The sequence below is a fragment of the Stegodyphus dumicola genome, chromosome 4, assembly GCF_044657685.1.
Source record: "Stegodyphus dumicola isolate Sdum_Otavi_A_Nest chromosome 4, ASM4465768v1".
In the NCBI taxonomy this organism is placed as follows: domain Eukaryota; kingdom Metazoa; phylum Arthropoda; class Arachnida; order Araneae; family Eresidae; genus Stegodyphus; species Stegodyphus dumicola.
The window spans coordinates 259,760,562-259,776,740 of record NC_140771.1 but is presented as its reverse complement, the minus strand read 5'-3'; the positions used below and the strand labels follow the sequence as shown (position 1 = coordinate 259,776,740).

Genomic DNA, 16,179 nt, shown 5'->3' with positions numbered 1-16,179 from the left:
GACAACATAGAAGCAAGTGTCATAATCATAGAACCACCTGAAAATGCTACAGCGTCTGTTTCTGATGAGGACTCCGGTGAGGAAGATGGGGGAACAATAAATAATCTGCCTAGTTCTTTGCTGCGCGCACCTGCTTATCTTGTTCGGCATGGTTCTTTTGATGCTGTGTCTGACCCAGATGATCCTTCATATTTCCCTAAATTTGATTCTCCTGCAGATGGGGTTACATCGACTTCTTCTACTTTGCAGCAATCACCTCTAACAAAGAAGAAAAAGCTCGAAAAAGTTGTATGAAAATGGGAAAAAGCAGATCTAAATGTGTAACCCATATCAGGAAGAATTACTCAGTTGGTAATGACGATGTCATGGAACTCATTGTAACATACTCAAATTTATATGCTTCAACTAAGGGTGTAAACCAAGCTTGACAAACGCTGAATTGAAATGTTTCCTGGAGATTATATTTCTGAGTGGATATGTCTTTCCTAGATGGCGCATATTCTGGGAACAAAGAACCGATTCACAAAAAGCCTTTGTTAGTATTGCCATGAGACGTGACTGCTTTGAAACAATATTTTCAAATCTCCATGTTGCAGACAATGCAAATTTAGACCCACTTGACAAGTTTGCTAAATTACGACCTCTTATACACAACTAAATGAGCTGTGCATGAAATTTGTTCCAAATGAAACACATTTCAGCATTGATGAATCCATGGTTCCTTACTTTGGTCGACACGGATGCAAACAATTTATAAGAGGAAAGCCTATTCGTTTTGGATACAAGTTTTGGTGTGCGGCAACTCGTCTAGGTTACATTTGTTGGTTCGAACCCTATCAAGGTAAAAATCTGGCAAACAAATATAAGGAGTATGATGTTGATGCTTCTGTTGTCTTATGGTTTACGGATGCACTAACAGAGGAGCACCCTGGGCAATATCATTTAATTTTGATAATTTTTTCACAAGTATTGCCCTGCTTGATAAACTTGGTTCAATGGGTCATCAGGCAATAGGCCACAGTTAGAAAAGGTCGTATTGATAAACCACCATTGCAATCGGATATTGCCCTAAAGAAAATGGAAAGAGGATCATTCGGTTATCGAGTTGATGGCAAAGGCAATATTGTCTGTAGATGGCATGACAACAGTGTTGTGACTGTTGCATCATCTGGTGCTGGTGTAAATCCACTGTGTCTTGTAAATCGTTATTCACAAGAACAAAAAAAGAAAATCCAAGTTCAGCAGCCAAACATGATAAAAGTATATAACCAATTTATGGGAGGTGTGGATAGAGCAGACGAAAACATTGACAAATATAGAGCATCAATTCGTGGAAAGAAATGGTAATCAAGTCCATTGTTGTTCTGTTTCGAATTGGCCTTACAAAATGCTTGGCAATTACACAAAACTTATGATGCAAAACCAATGGATCTTTTAGAATTCCGTCGTCATGTAGCATGCCATTATCTTGAGACTCATGGTCATCCTGCAGAACCTGGCAGGAAAGGAAAACCCTCTCAGAAGCGAAACATTGATTCACGCTATGATGGCATAAATCATAGGATCGTAAAGCAAGGAAAGCAAACTCGCTGTGCTCAATGTCATAAAAACACCACTTTTCGATGTGGAAAATGGCTTTACATGTTAAGTGTTCTTCCAATTACCATACCGAATAATGGGAATAACCACATTTTTCGAGGAAACCCATGATTTTATACATTGTAACATTATAGCAATGGTTTTGCCTAGTGTTCCATTTTTGGAACACCATATAACTTGTAAACTAATTAAAATAAAAAAATTTCTTCTTCAAATCATTATTTATTATATTTTTTTACTTAACATATAGAAATTTCATGCAAAAATTCCAATTTTTAAACCTTCGGCATAAATGGGTTAAAATTGTTGATAATTCTAAAAATATTGCATACAGATTTATTAAAGGCATAAAAACAACATAATACAATCATTTTAAAGCAAAAAATGTACAATTTACAAACATATACGAGGTGCACATCTACATGTTATAGCAGTCCTATATACAAAATTTCAACGTTCCGAGGCTACTCGTTTTCGAGTTATGCGAGATACGTACGTACATACGTTCGTACAGACGCCGCGAAAAATTCTCTTCAGAATTAATTTTAAAGCAGTTTTATAATTTTTTTGAAGGAAAAAAAGTATTTTATTCTGTTATGTACAGATATCACGCAAAAACATCGTTAAATTGCATTCGATAGCGGTCAAAATGGATATTTTCGTTGAAATATGCTGCCTGAAACTTTTTGCGATTACAATACTTCCTTTTTACTTCATACAAGGAAGTAAAAAGATAAGAAAAATAAGAAAACTGCAACTATAGTACTTGTCCGCAGATAAAATCAGGCGTTCAAGAAATTCAGTTCAAGAAAATCAGGTGCAAAAATTATTATTCCAAGTCCATGAAATAGCAAAATTTGTCCTGAAAATTATTTCCTAGTTCTGCATACATATTTACCTTTAATGAAAATGAATGCCTGACTATATCAAATCAGATATTAAAAGATTTGTTATTTTTTCTTCTATAGCAAATCGGATATTAAAAGATTTGTTATTTTTTCTTTTGAAACAGGTAAAAGCTAAAAACATTAATTATAAATTAAATTTGATAGCCTTTTAAACATTCCGCTGCATTAAAGAGTATGTTAAATTTGTATTTCTCTATTTATAAATATACATTTCTGTCTAACATATATTTGTAAGCACATGGAATATATTTTTAGCAGCCCGTTTAACTTCAATCAGAACGCCACTTTAAAAGATAATGTTTTTTGTAAGAAATGTACTAGAAGCTGAAGAACAAACTCTGGTGAATTTTTTAGACGATAGCACACTGAAATAGGACCAAAGAATTTAGTTTTAAAAATTGATTTACTTGATGATGTATATAAGCCAAAATATTCATATCGTTCCCGTGTGATGCTAGCTTAGTGGTAAAGGCTGATCGGTAACAACACTTAACTTTTGGGGTCGTGAGTTCGAATCCCATGCACTTTTTCCACCCTGTCTGCAACTTTCTTAGCTTTTTGTTCAAATTTGATCTATATTCGTGTTTTATAATTTATTTCTATTATTATATGCATTAAATATAATGTTTTATTTATGATCTCATTTATTTAAATTTTCCTCGCAAAAAATTTTGAAAATTATATAATACGAATTTGAAGCATAACCTGTACATATATATACCCTTGACTTTATCCATGAACACATCGACCTATTTTCACATAAAAAAACATCAAAGAATTGCACAAACTATGCTTTACGCACTCCCTTGAGTTTGTTCATGTACACATTGATATATTTTCACTTAAAAAGTCAAAGGAGCACACATTTCTACAGTAGAGGCAAACAAAAAATGCATAATCTTAATAAACTGCATTTTAAACCAAACAATAAAATAACACAAAAAAGGAAAAACCCATTATGTATTTGGCTAAAGTGCAGAATCGCCCACTTATTTGGCGCGTTGTGTTTGGCGCTTTTTACGAGATTGATAAATGCGCCAAATGGTATCCAAGTCGATTTTGCCGTTCTGGAAGGCGAATTTCAACGCATTTTCGGGCATGCCCAGTATGTATTTTGAATTGAGAATTTCTTGTGAGCGCAAAAGTGCAGAATCGCCCACTTATTTGGCGCGTTGTGTTTGGCGCTTTTTACGAGATTGATAAATGCGCCAAATGGTATCCAAGTCGATTTTGCCGTTCTGGAAGGCGAATTTCAACGCATTTTCGGGCATGCCCAGTATGTATTTTGAATTGAGAATTTCTTGTGAGCGCAAAATTCGGAGGATTTTTGTGCGTGCTTAAAATTTAGAAGTTTTGATTGCTAAATAATTCGAGAATATTTCGAGAATTCGTTACTTTTTGTTCTTCGGCTGAGCAGAGTAGATTACCCCTTTTCAGGTAAGTGAAAGTATTTTTATTTTTCAGTATTATGTAACGATTTTTAGTTTTTAAAATTATGTTTTTGTAAGGACTGGATTTTCATATTTTAAAATTTTTTGAAAGTGAAAGTATTAATTTTTCAGGGTTTATAAGGATTTTATGTTCTTTAAATTTACTATGTTTTTGAAATGATTTAAGTTATTAGGTTTTTTTTCTTTTTGAAAGGATTTGCAGTTTTAAAAATTTCCCACTTATTTGTTTGGCGCTTTTTACAAGAGTAAGAAGAATTGGATTCTTGTCAATTTTCTTTTACTTTTTAAGTGAAAATAGGTTGATGTGTACATGGATAAAATCAAGACAGTGCGCAATGCCATTTTTGGGTAGTGAAAATAGGTTGATGTGTACATGGATAAAATCAAGACAGTGCGCAATGCCATTTTTGTGCAATTCTGGGATGCTTTTTAAGTGACAATAAGTCGATGTGTACATGGGTAAAATCAAGACAGTTCGCAATGTCATTTTTGTTCAGTTCTAGGATGTTTTTTTAAGTGAAGATAGATCCATGTGTACATGGATACCGAGTTTGTGCAATGCTTAAAAATGTGTCAAGCAGTGGGTTATTCTGCACTTTTTATAGGTGAATGTATTTTAATTCTTCAGTGTTTTGTAACGATTTTAACTTTTTGAAGCTTACTATGTTTTCTTAACCATGTTTGTTTTTTAAAATTATTAAGCTGTTTTTAAAGGATTTTTCAGTTTCCAAAATTTTGCTTCAACTTTCATTTTAACTGTTCGCCATTGTAAATGTCGCGCCTTGCGTAGTGTCTTCTGAAGGGGTTGCAAATCCAGGAGACAAGACGCGAGAGCGTGCCGATTTTGAAAAACGCGCCAAGCAGTGGGCGATTCTGCACTTTCACCATGTATTTTAGCACTACACAAAGCAAATATCTCCTTACCTTATTTAGAAATTCGTTCGTCTGCAGTCTGTGGCACACAAAATTCCTTAACAGCATCCAAAAACTTCCTAAAATTATCTGAACTACAATCCATATATCGGCATCGCCACAGAAATTCACAAAAATAAGAAGAATAAATATACTACGTGGATCCGGAGTATGGCTACTGACTGGTGTGTAGTGTACTAAGTGACTGGTGCGTAAATGAGTAAACCTTCATTTACACACCAGTCAATGCACTTTTGCCCTTTCATTCCAAATCGCACAGAAACTTCAAATTAATCCTACTACATTCAGCCATTGCGCCGTCTAAACAATGAAACAAGCAATATACCTTCTAAACAACACACACCGCAAAAGCCCTTGCAAAACTTCCCATGATTCAAAATTTCCCAGAATAATGCAAATGATTACGTCATAATAGGGTTTCCATAACATTCAACTACTCAGGTTATCATAAATGATACAACAACTTCGCGATAATACAAGGGGGTACCTTAAAGTCAACTCTAACCCTATTTTTTAATTTGTTTAACTTTTTTTATTTTATTTATTTATTTTTTCAGTAACAGTACATTTTAGTTTTATTAATATATATATATTATTTCATTAATATTTAACGCATATTCTAGAAACGCAAAAAATTTTAAAATTTTCTTCAGCTTCTATGCAATTAGTGATGTTCATAATATGCTTTATAACCTTACTTATCTAAAAAGTGCTAGCGTACTTTATTTCGCAGTTCATAAGCAGAAATAAAAATTTCCAATAACATGGAATTTAGTAAAGAAAACTTTTCTGCGTTGTACGTCAGGATCCATACTCGCTTAAGCGGGAAAAATTCAGATGTTCAGCGTCGTAACTCGGAAACTGGTTATTTGGTGCCAAAATATTACAGTGACACCTAGCGGCGGAAAATAAAAATAATCTACGGATACGCGGCAGTGGAAACGCTTGTACAGATGCTGTAGGCGTGTCTTCAATTGACGCAATGCGTTCGTACGCAGTAGTGGAAACGGGCCTCAACACTGCCCATTTCCGCAGCAATCTGAAAAACTGGCACACATCTTTTACTTTCATTTACTGTTTACAAAAAATTATATTTATTAAACTTGCATGTAGAAAATATAAAAAAATTTTATGCTTATGAGCAATTTTCGGAACCATTATGCTGTGTAGTAAAAACAAACAAAAAAAATAATGTAAATTGAAATTTCAGTTAATTAAGTTTCATTCTGGGGAAAAAAATATTTAATAATTTATTAAAATCAGTGAAAAACATAAAAATCATTAAATTATCCTTCCATTATAAGGTATTTTTTCGCTCCTTTCCGCATGCCTTCGTGGTGTAACTGTAGCACATTAGACGTGTTTTCGAGAGGTCCATGTTCGAGTCTCTACGTGGCCTTAGAGAACAAGGCCCTACAGCTCAGTGACGTACAGTGCGTGACGTCAGTACAGACAGTGCACCCCTTCTTTGGGTTTAAGGGCAGCGTTGGGTCAAAGGTTATTGTTAGTCGCCATTGCTACGAAAGAAGTGGTTGAACTGCAATTATTGACCTAAAATCTTGGTATACACCGTGCTTTTTTCGTAGTTGGACATTTTAAATTTGAGTTTTTTTGCAATTTGTGGGTTGTTCTAGAAACAATATAATGTCTTACATGTGTTCAGTGCCACGATGTAATTGAAATTACAATAAATATTTTCGCTTTTCCTGTTGATGCAGATGTGAAAGTGGATACGTGCAATAAAACGGAAGGATTTCATTCCGACTAAAACCAGCAGGGTGAACTTTCATTACTATGACTTTATTGATATTTAAAGAAAACTTAAATGGATTAAATATTCGATATGTTTAATATGTCTGTTTTTTAAGCCAAAATGATTTCTACTGAAAAACTAGTGTAAAATATAAAAAAAAAAGTAAACAATAACTATTGTAAAATGTAAAAGTAAACAATAAATTAATTAAGTCAAAAATACTATAGGATTATTTAATGTATAGCAAATTTTGTTTCATGTACTGCTGAAACCCTGTGCAATATTAATCATATAGCATTAAATGATTTGTAATATCTAATTTATTTCAGTTTTACTTTTGTCATTATATTTTTAACGATTTAAAAGTAATAATGTTTCTCATTTAAAAATTCAAATTTGTTTGTTTCACATTACCCTTTTTTTAAACTTTTTTAGTCATATTTTCAAAATTATTGTGAAACTTGTAATTAATATTATATTTTTAAAAATATATAATCAAAATTTGAAAACAATATTGTTACACCAGTTGCTTATAAAGCTTAGATTTTCCCCCCCCTAAAATTTTGCTGTTACGTTTTTAAAATTAAACTTCATACATTAGCAAAATGCTAAATTTTTGAAGAGCTATAGAGTATATGATATTTTAAATGGATGCAGTAGAATAAGCAATTAAAAAAGATTATACTGGGAGAATGAAGTGCTTTCGCTAGGAACGTCCGGTATCCTATACCTATCTTTGCAATTTCTTGATATGATATAGGCTCTACCACGTGCACTTCGGTAACGAGATGTGGGAACCTAGGCTAACTACCTCGCATATTTTAAAATTTAAAGTATAATTATGCAGTGTGTTCCTTTCAAAATGTTATAGCTATTAAATTTTCAGAGAATTATTATTTTTCCCCTTTACCATTCCTTAAGGATACAAATAAGTGCCAAAACATAAGAATCAAAACTCATAGTTACAGGCACAACTTTTGATCTAGAGAGCTACGAAATTAACTATTATATTGTGTTCATTAACTCTAACGTGAACATATCAAGATTTCGCTAAAGAGTAATATAGAATAGTAAGAACTCATATCGCAATTAAAAAATTATTTAATAAAGACAGCCGGCAAAATTAAAGTAAAATGATTTTCTGTGACAGTTTAAAAATAGATCTTTGGTTTTTATTCTGCTCTGGATCACTGCAAGTTTAATAATAACAGAGTTATTTACATAACCCCATTTGACAATTTAAAACAATGTTGACATAAAAAATTATCATTAAAAATAAATTTTAATGTATTTATATCGATAAATAAATGATGAAATATTTCTTTTTAATATTTAGTTTATTATACGAGGGCAATCCCAAAAAAAAGGTCTCCTATATTTTTAGATATACAAAGAACTGTTTATTTTCTATAATTGCTACATCACTTTAAAGATTGAAGAATGCTTTATTTTTCAACATAATCGCCATTTCGGTCAATGCATTTTTGTAGACGCTGTGGCAGTTTTACAATGCCCATGTCATACCAGCTTGCCGCCATGCCCTTCAGGAAGAGTTGAACCTCATCTTTCACCTCATCATCGGAGCAGAACCATAGCGGCAAAGAAATTCGCGGGAAGAATCAACCCGTTGCCGTTTGTGGTCTTCTGTCAGCATACACGGCAGCCATCTTGCACAAACCTTCCAATATTGCAACTTTTCCGTTAAAATCCTGTGGATGGTGCTTCTGGAAACCTCAGGAACCAAAATGCAGAGAGCATCCAGAGTGATCCTCCGACCTTTACGCATGAGTTTCTCAACTTTTGCGATTGTCTCGTCGGCAATTGACGGCCTCCCACTCCTTTCTTCGTCATGAATTTCAGTATGACCGGCTGTAAACTCTATACACAACTTGCGAACGTTTTCGACATCCATGACAACTGTCCACACATTTCCGTCAATAGGCGGTGAATTTCAACCGGTTTAACACCTTTTGCGTTCAAAAATCGAATAACTGCGCGCACTTCGCACTTGGCGGTAACGTTTATCGGGAGCTCCATTTTGAATGGCTGCCAAGCCAAGACTGAGCATCCGAGCGAAGCGCCTGCGTGCTTATGTGGTAGCGGAGAAGGCATCACTCACAACAGTGTTGCCAACAAACGTATTAAAACTTTCTCTACGTCCCCAAAAAATAGGAGACCTTTTTTTGGGGATTGCCCTCGTAAAAGATCTTCTACACTAAATTTTAAAAAAATAAAGAAATAACCGAAAATGCTAGTTCTTTTATTTTATCGCCACACTGAAGAAAATTATATATTATTTTAAAAAGTCTGTAAATAAAAGTTGTTTCTTGTCTTACTCTTTTTATTCCTATTTTTCATGTTCACATATGAATGAAAAATAATATGTAATGTTTTGTTTGCAGTTCCAAAGCTTAACATTTTCACGTGTTTTAAAGTTTATCCAAACTATGGAAAATAAAATGAGACTAATATAAATAATTATTGATCATCCAAGTGAAAATTTTTATCAAGCATTAAGAAAAATAAGCTCAGATATCTGAAGTCTTAAAGCATGATATATAATAAATGTTAAGATAGTATCATTTATTTAATAATCTCCTATTTACTTTGCATTAGAATAACATAAAATTAGCTTTTACTGATAAATTAGCACGCTGTGGTTCACTCGCTTGGAATGCAGAAGAGAGGTTTCTTCACACTCCTCATCGTGACGTCACGAGAGAACTGGACGGTCTTGTTTCTCGAAGGTCATGGTCTTGGTGAGGACATTGCTCATTTTTCACGTTTCTTGCTTCAAAATAACTTAACTAACAATTTAAAAATCATTATTCATTTTTTCATGTGAATCTCAATTTACCTATCGAAATAAGTATTTTCTTTTTACAAAAACAAAATTTCTTCAAAATAAAATAATAATTGGACATGGATTCGAGTTCTGGAGAAGGTTTGAGTGTTTGTAAGTATATTTTCGACATGGAGGCACTTAAAATACTATTAGCACGAGAAGTCCTCTGAAGAGGTTTGATGTAGAAGATCGATGAGAGACCCTTGGACCCTTCTGAGACGTCATCAAAACCAGCACGAGGCTTTCTCATTCTCGCGGGTATAATTTGGTCGCCCCTTGGTACACCCTCGGCAATGTTCTCAGTGAAAAAACGGCTAAATGGCCAATGAACTTTGGTTACACCTGACGAATGTATAAAAGTTATAAATGTTTGGCCATCTGAAGCAACACAAATGATATATCCAGGAGGCATTCGTAAAGACCGGTATATAAGAGAGCTTTATACACGAAACGAATGAATGTATTTCTCTCAAAAAAGAAAAACAATAATAAAAGTTGAATTTTAGCTCACTGTCTTTTCTCTCTACAGAACATTTCCAGCCACTGGTTAAAATTATATGCTATGGATTTTAAAACAGTGGGCAGATTCAGCCGGTTCCTAAAATACAGGGTGTGTATAAAGTTCTGGACCTATTTTGATGTTTAATAACTTATAAAATAATAAAGATATAAACAAACTTATATCATGTATTGATGGAATAACTTATATATTTTCCTTTTCAGGTTTGAATATCTTTACTTTTGTAAATATCATCTGCGCATGTGGTTAATTTCAGATAATTTCATTTTCCAGTCTATATATCTGTACTTTTCTAAATATCGTCTGCTTATTAATTGCATTTTTCTTTTGTTTCCGGAATTGTTAATCGCCATAATGTGCACATATGGAGATCTGAAAACCCCCATGAATACTGTGAGGCACAAAGGGATTCCCCAAAGGTTAATGTGTGGTGTGGACTAAGGCACGACCGAGTCATTGGGCTTTTCTTTTTTGCAGAAAAGACGGTCTCATCAGTTGTATACTTAGACATGTTGGAAAACTTCGTATTTCCACAACTAGAAGAACTTCAGCCACGTCTTTTTGCAACAAGATGGTGCACCACCTCATTGGGGTACCATCGTTAGTCGTTCTTTGAATGACCATTTTACAGGAAGATGGATTGGGCGAGGAGGTGCAATTCCTTGGCTACCCAGATCACCTGATATATGGACTTCTTCCTTTGGGGATTTGTAAAGGACAACATTTACAGGAGAAGAGTGTCGAACATTGATGATCTAAAAGCCAGAATTACAACCACAATAGCCTCTGTGGATGCCGACATGCTTGCCGGTACCTGGCGTGAAATTGAATATCGACTTGATATTCTCCGTGCGACGAAGGGGGCACACGTTGAAGTTCATTGACAAGGGTCATGAAACTTTCTTAGTCTATCTAAGCATTTATGTTATTAATTTTAATCTATCTTTATTATTTTATGAGTTATTAAACATCAAAATGGGTCCGGGACTTTATAAACACCCTGTATTTTTAGTGTAACGAACCGTATGATAAAAACTAAAATTTTATTTAAGCAGCGAACTGGCTTTTAAAAGTTTTGAATTTGCCTTAAAACTACATTTAGAAATAATCCTAGTTATCCGCGTCTCCTTTTTTTTAAAACAGGATTTTTTAAGTTAACCAAATTTAACCCCTTAACTGCCGCGGGCGTATATATACGCCTTGCTCAGCCGATGCGTTAACTGCCCCAGGCGTATATATACGTCCTTCCAAACTGCTATCATTTGCTTTGCGCTGCTACACCTAAAATTATTCGCAAAGTTAACGCATCGGCTGCGCATCGGGCAGTTAACGCATCGGCTGAGCAAGGCGTATATATACGCCTGCGGCAGTTAAGGGGTTAATTTTTGTCAAAATATGATTGTTAATTTAATATAAGACCAATCAGCAAAACATTTTGGGAAAAATAGTAGCTGCAGCTATCCACCAAAATTTAAATTACAAGTGCTAAAATATGCCAAAATGAGTAGAACCGAACTCCCGAAAAGACAGCAATTCAGTAATAGCAATAGCGCAACTGTTCAAAGACGTTTTTTCAAGCAGATAAATTCTTTTACTGTTTTTCAGTGGCAGCTCGTAAAAAGCACTGTGGAACTGCAGCACCCCCTATTCCACTTATTATTATCTTTAATATTTAATATAGTGAGCCCTTTTAGTCTTTAATTCTTTCTTTTCACTTTTACAATACAGAATCTTTAAGCTTAATGTCAGTAGCAATCCCCAGAATGTAAAAAAGGTACGAAAGTCTTTGTTTGGAACTGCGCGTTTCACAGTTCCAGTGACGTAGTGTTTGGCTGTTCTGCGCATGCGCACACAGAAAGCAGGTACGCGAGCCAAGGGAGAGAGAAGAGCACTGTCGCTCTTGCAGTGCCGAAATTCTGGCGTGTTGGTGGAAATCTGATTTCTTTTTACTCCGCGCGTGTAGTATTCCTTCATCATACGGACCATAAACAGAGTTCATGAAAATTTGCAACCTTAAAAAAATTACCTTGCTGAAATTTAATCAACATCAAATGCAGATCTAACTATTGCAAAAGCAACAGGAATTTTAAAATATCTAAATGATGATAATTTGAAGTGATGATCAAAGCTTTTTTTATCAAATTATGCCTCATGTTTAAATAATATACAACTAAATGCAATCCAGAGAAATTAGTGTGTTTAAAGTTAATGAATATATAACAAATTTCAAAACTGCTATTTTAGAATTAAGAAACTCAAAGTACTGTGAGAATTTTTCAAACACTGATGGCAGAAGCTAAGGAAATATGTGACTTTATACTATGTACTGATATAATGCACTAATATTCTTCCACTAAACACTTAGACGCTGCTAAATTGTTTAACAAGAAATGCTTTGCTAGTTTTAGGAATGAACATCCTGTAGAAGAAATAGTACTGACCACTGAAACATATCCAATGACTGACAAAGAAAAGCTTGAAACTGAGCTAAAAGTATTTTATGGTAGGTCTGATATCCATGAATACTGCAAATTAATTGAGCTGCTGAAATTTATCTTCGAAAACAATCTAGTTTTTAGTGAAATTACGAAACTGATAAAAATTCTCTTGAGAGTTCCCATGACTACATCAGAGGCAGAATGCTGCTTTTCAACACTGAAAAAAAAAAAAAAAAAAAAAAAAAAAAAAGAAAACTTTTCTAAGAAGCAGTAGGAATTCAGGAAGACTAAATGCCCTAGTATTGCTTTCAATAAAGCAAAATTTCCTCAGTTGTGATCGAGATATCAAGGAGAAAATTATTCATCTTTTTGCGCAAATTAAAATAAGAAGAATGGATTACAATTTTATATGACTAGATAAAGTTTGAACTGTAACAATTTAGGTTAACGTAATTAAAAAAGGTTTTATTTTTTCCTTGTAAGATTTCATGCAGTTTCAAAATAAATTTTATTTTTATACATGTTAGTTTCCTTTTACACAATTTTAAAACAAATGTTAATTTTTTTTTTTTTTTTTGGAACAGCACCCCACTCATTTTAGCTATGAGCCGCCACTGCTGCTTTTCTCAAAAACTGCATACACTGCGTCGTTTTTCTCTTTCAATTTTTAAGTAGTAATATTGATTGAAAGGGGAGGAATCGAAAGTAAATACTGTGCATAAGATGCCCAGTAAAATCTCAGTGCATTCAGCTCAGTTTCACTGCACAATGTGAAAGAATACTCAAACATGTTCAGCATAAATTTAGATTTGACCTAACAATATTTTATGACAAGAACAGTAGATGTATTTATCCTTTTGACTGCATAGATGGAAGTCAGATCTAATATGAAACAATTCCTGTAAGAAACCAAGTGTAATGTGCAATAATTCCTGTTAGAATTCAAATCTAATGAGAAATAACATTAGATTTGGTTTCTAACTGGAACTTACTAAATTCATAATTCAGCGAAATCAAATATATGAATAGGAATTTTAATATTACCCAAGGACTCCTTTGTGCAAGCTATGTGCAAAGCAGTCTGGCCTTCTGAGTCCACGCTGACAGGATCTAAACCTAGACTTAAACAAAATTGGACGTATACACGTTCTGAAGACCTCACTGCGATGTAGACTGCTTTAATTTCTTCCATTTCAGCTATATCAATAATGGTGCCCCTTGTAACATGGGCATCCAATGCTAAAAATAAATTTTAAAATATGTAATAAAAGTAATTAAATAAAGTTAAAACATTTAAATTAATGTAAAGTTATACAAGTTTCAGTGAAAATTTAAAAAAGCATATTCATTGAAAAATGCATTATATAGCAATATGAATCTCTACATGCTTTCTTCTGCATAAAAAAATGTTTACAAATTTTCATTACTTATTAGAAAACTTAATAAATGTAATAACCAGTATTCACTGTAAAGGTGAATTATTCATGAAACAAAAGAGGTAAAAAAAAATAATAAATTGAGTCAAATTACTTTTGTAAAGATCACAGTAAATTTACGATTAAAATTATCTCTCTGATCGATCTCAACGGTATCCTGGCTACCATAAGCTGAGTCTAAAATCCAGGAAAGCATAGTTGTTTGTGAGTGTCCTTTCCATGGAGGTAAGAAAGGAAGGAGTGGCCAACCGGGCACTAAAAGTGAAGCACTGCTTCAAAGCTTCGGTCACCAGATGGGGTGTTCTTTGATTACATTCAGAAGCTCGCTTAACAGTGTATATATCTGATAGTATTTCGACACACGACAGTTCCATACAAATAGAAAAAGGGACATTTTCACATGACAGAAACATTCATAGAGTGATAGATAATAGCAATTTGTATAGTTTAGTGACATTTACGCAAAAATCACATCTTGGTTATTTTTCGATAACTAACAACAGCGATTTTGATTATGAATTTGTTTTATAAAATTCTAAGCTGTTGAACTACAAAAATACAAATTTTAGCAAAAATGTTATGCATAAAGAATGAAAAATACCTTACGGTACCTTTAAAATTGTATACGTCTTTCGATACCTTTGATAGAGTATTCGCTACTTTTATTTTATGTTCCAAACGCCAAAATGTTTTAAATAAAATAATTTTTTTTCACATCCATATATTATTGTAACATGTACCTTTTAAAATTTTTTAGAGGAGAGGCTTTACTGTTCCTCATTTTAACTTTATATATCTGAAAAATAATCCCTTTGGGCTTACACGTTTTACTTATTTGGGTTAATTAAAAATAAAATATAGTGAATGCACAGAAATTAAAGATTTGCACATGCCAGAAATGAGAAATATGAAATATGTACGGGTATTTATGCATGTGCTTTCAAAAAGCATGTATCTGCCTTTAACAAAATACATAAATCATCATTAAATTATTTATAAATGTATTTGAAATGAAGAATTTATTCATTTATAAACATCTGTGAAGAAATCTAATTATTAAATGTATCTAATTTATAATGATTACAAATGTTATCTAAATATATAATAACCTTAATATTGAATTTGTAAACATAAATTGAAATCCTGTTGACAAATACGTTATAAAACTATTTAAGCAAGAATTGTTCGTACTGGAAAGCAATCTGTTAAAAGACATTGTAAAGCAAATGCTATGAGATGCGCACTTAAGAAAGTAATAAAGAGTTTTGAAATATGTATTGTTGAAATTAATGAGAAAAAAAAATCTGATAATTAAAAGAATTATTCCCCCTACATTTTATAATAACTCAGTTACAAGTTTTAAATAATTAAAAAAATCCTTATTTTATTCCCTCTCAGAAATGTTCAGAGAAAGTTAAGTACTACAGTCAAAAGTCGTTAATCCGGACTCGTCGGGACTTTGGCGATTCTGGATTATAGATCTTCAATTTAAATCCGATAAGAAGGCATGCAGAAATTATAAAATTAAAAATATGAAACCGAAATTTATGAAATAAAGAACAATTATGATCTAAAGGGTATCAAAATTTACAAAAAAAGCTTAATATTCATTTGTTTACTTTATTAAACATTTCTTTCAATATAAGTTGTTTAAGTTGCTTCGTTTTTTATGTGATAATACTTTCTCTTTAATTTTATAATCAGACATAATTTCTTGTTCAAATACAAAGTTCCGCTGTTCAAGTCCTATAATTGCTGTGTCGAGAATACCGACTAATTTGTCAATCGAAATTTTTTCGTTTTCGAAGAAAGTGACCTCTGTGTCACTTTCTTCGCTATCGGAAAGCGAATTATAATGACGAGGAATTTCATTTAAATCATATCAAAGACGGAGTACATCGAGATGAAATACTACATTTAGTAAGGAATTATAAGCCAAATAAAATAAAAACATATGTGATGAAGATAAGGATAGTGCTGACAGATCAACTTCCAATTCATTGCGTGCCGCGGCGTTAAAGATAAACAAAGTTTAGGTAAACAAACGTTAAAGTTTAGATAAAGGATATGCCTTTATCCATTTTTTGCAGCAATTCCACTTTTTGTTTAATGGACTTCGAAACATACTTTCGCTTTGTAGATCCTTTACATATTAGTAATTGTATATCGGAAATTCTATTTGACATAATCGAAAGTTCAACCTTACTTTTATAAAATTGCTCTAACAGTCTGAAAAAAATAATAAGCCGGATCCAATTCGAAGATTAAGGAACAACGCAATCTGCAACATTAACTG

General features: G+C 33.0%; 1 protein-coding gene across 1 annotated transcript in view; it reads right to left on the bottom strand.

Moving 5' to 3' along the window:
• The window catches only part of LOC146997872 (uncharacterized), a 35,256-nt gene extending 21,576 nt beyond the window's left edge, over positions 1 to 13,680 (bottom strand). The window contains exon 1 of the mRNA XM_085816240.1: positions 13,492 to 13,680. Coding sequence (XP_085672366.1) covers positions 13,492 to 13,639 — 148 coding nt within the window. The 5' untranslated portion in view covers positions 13,640 to 13,680. The remainder of the gene's footprint in view (positions 1 to 13,491) is intronic.
• Between the last annotated feature and the right edge of the window lie 2,499 nt (positions 13,681 to 16,179).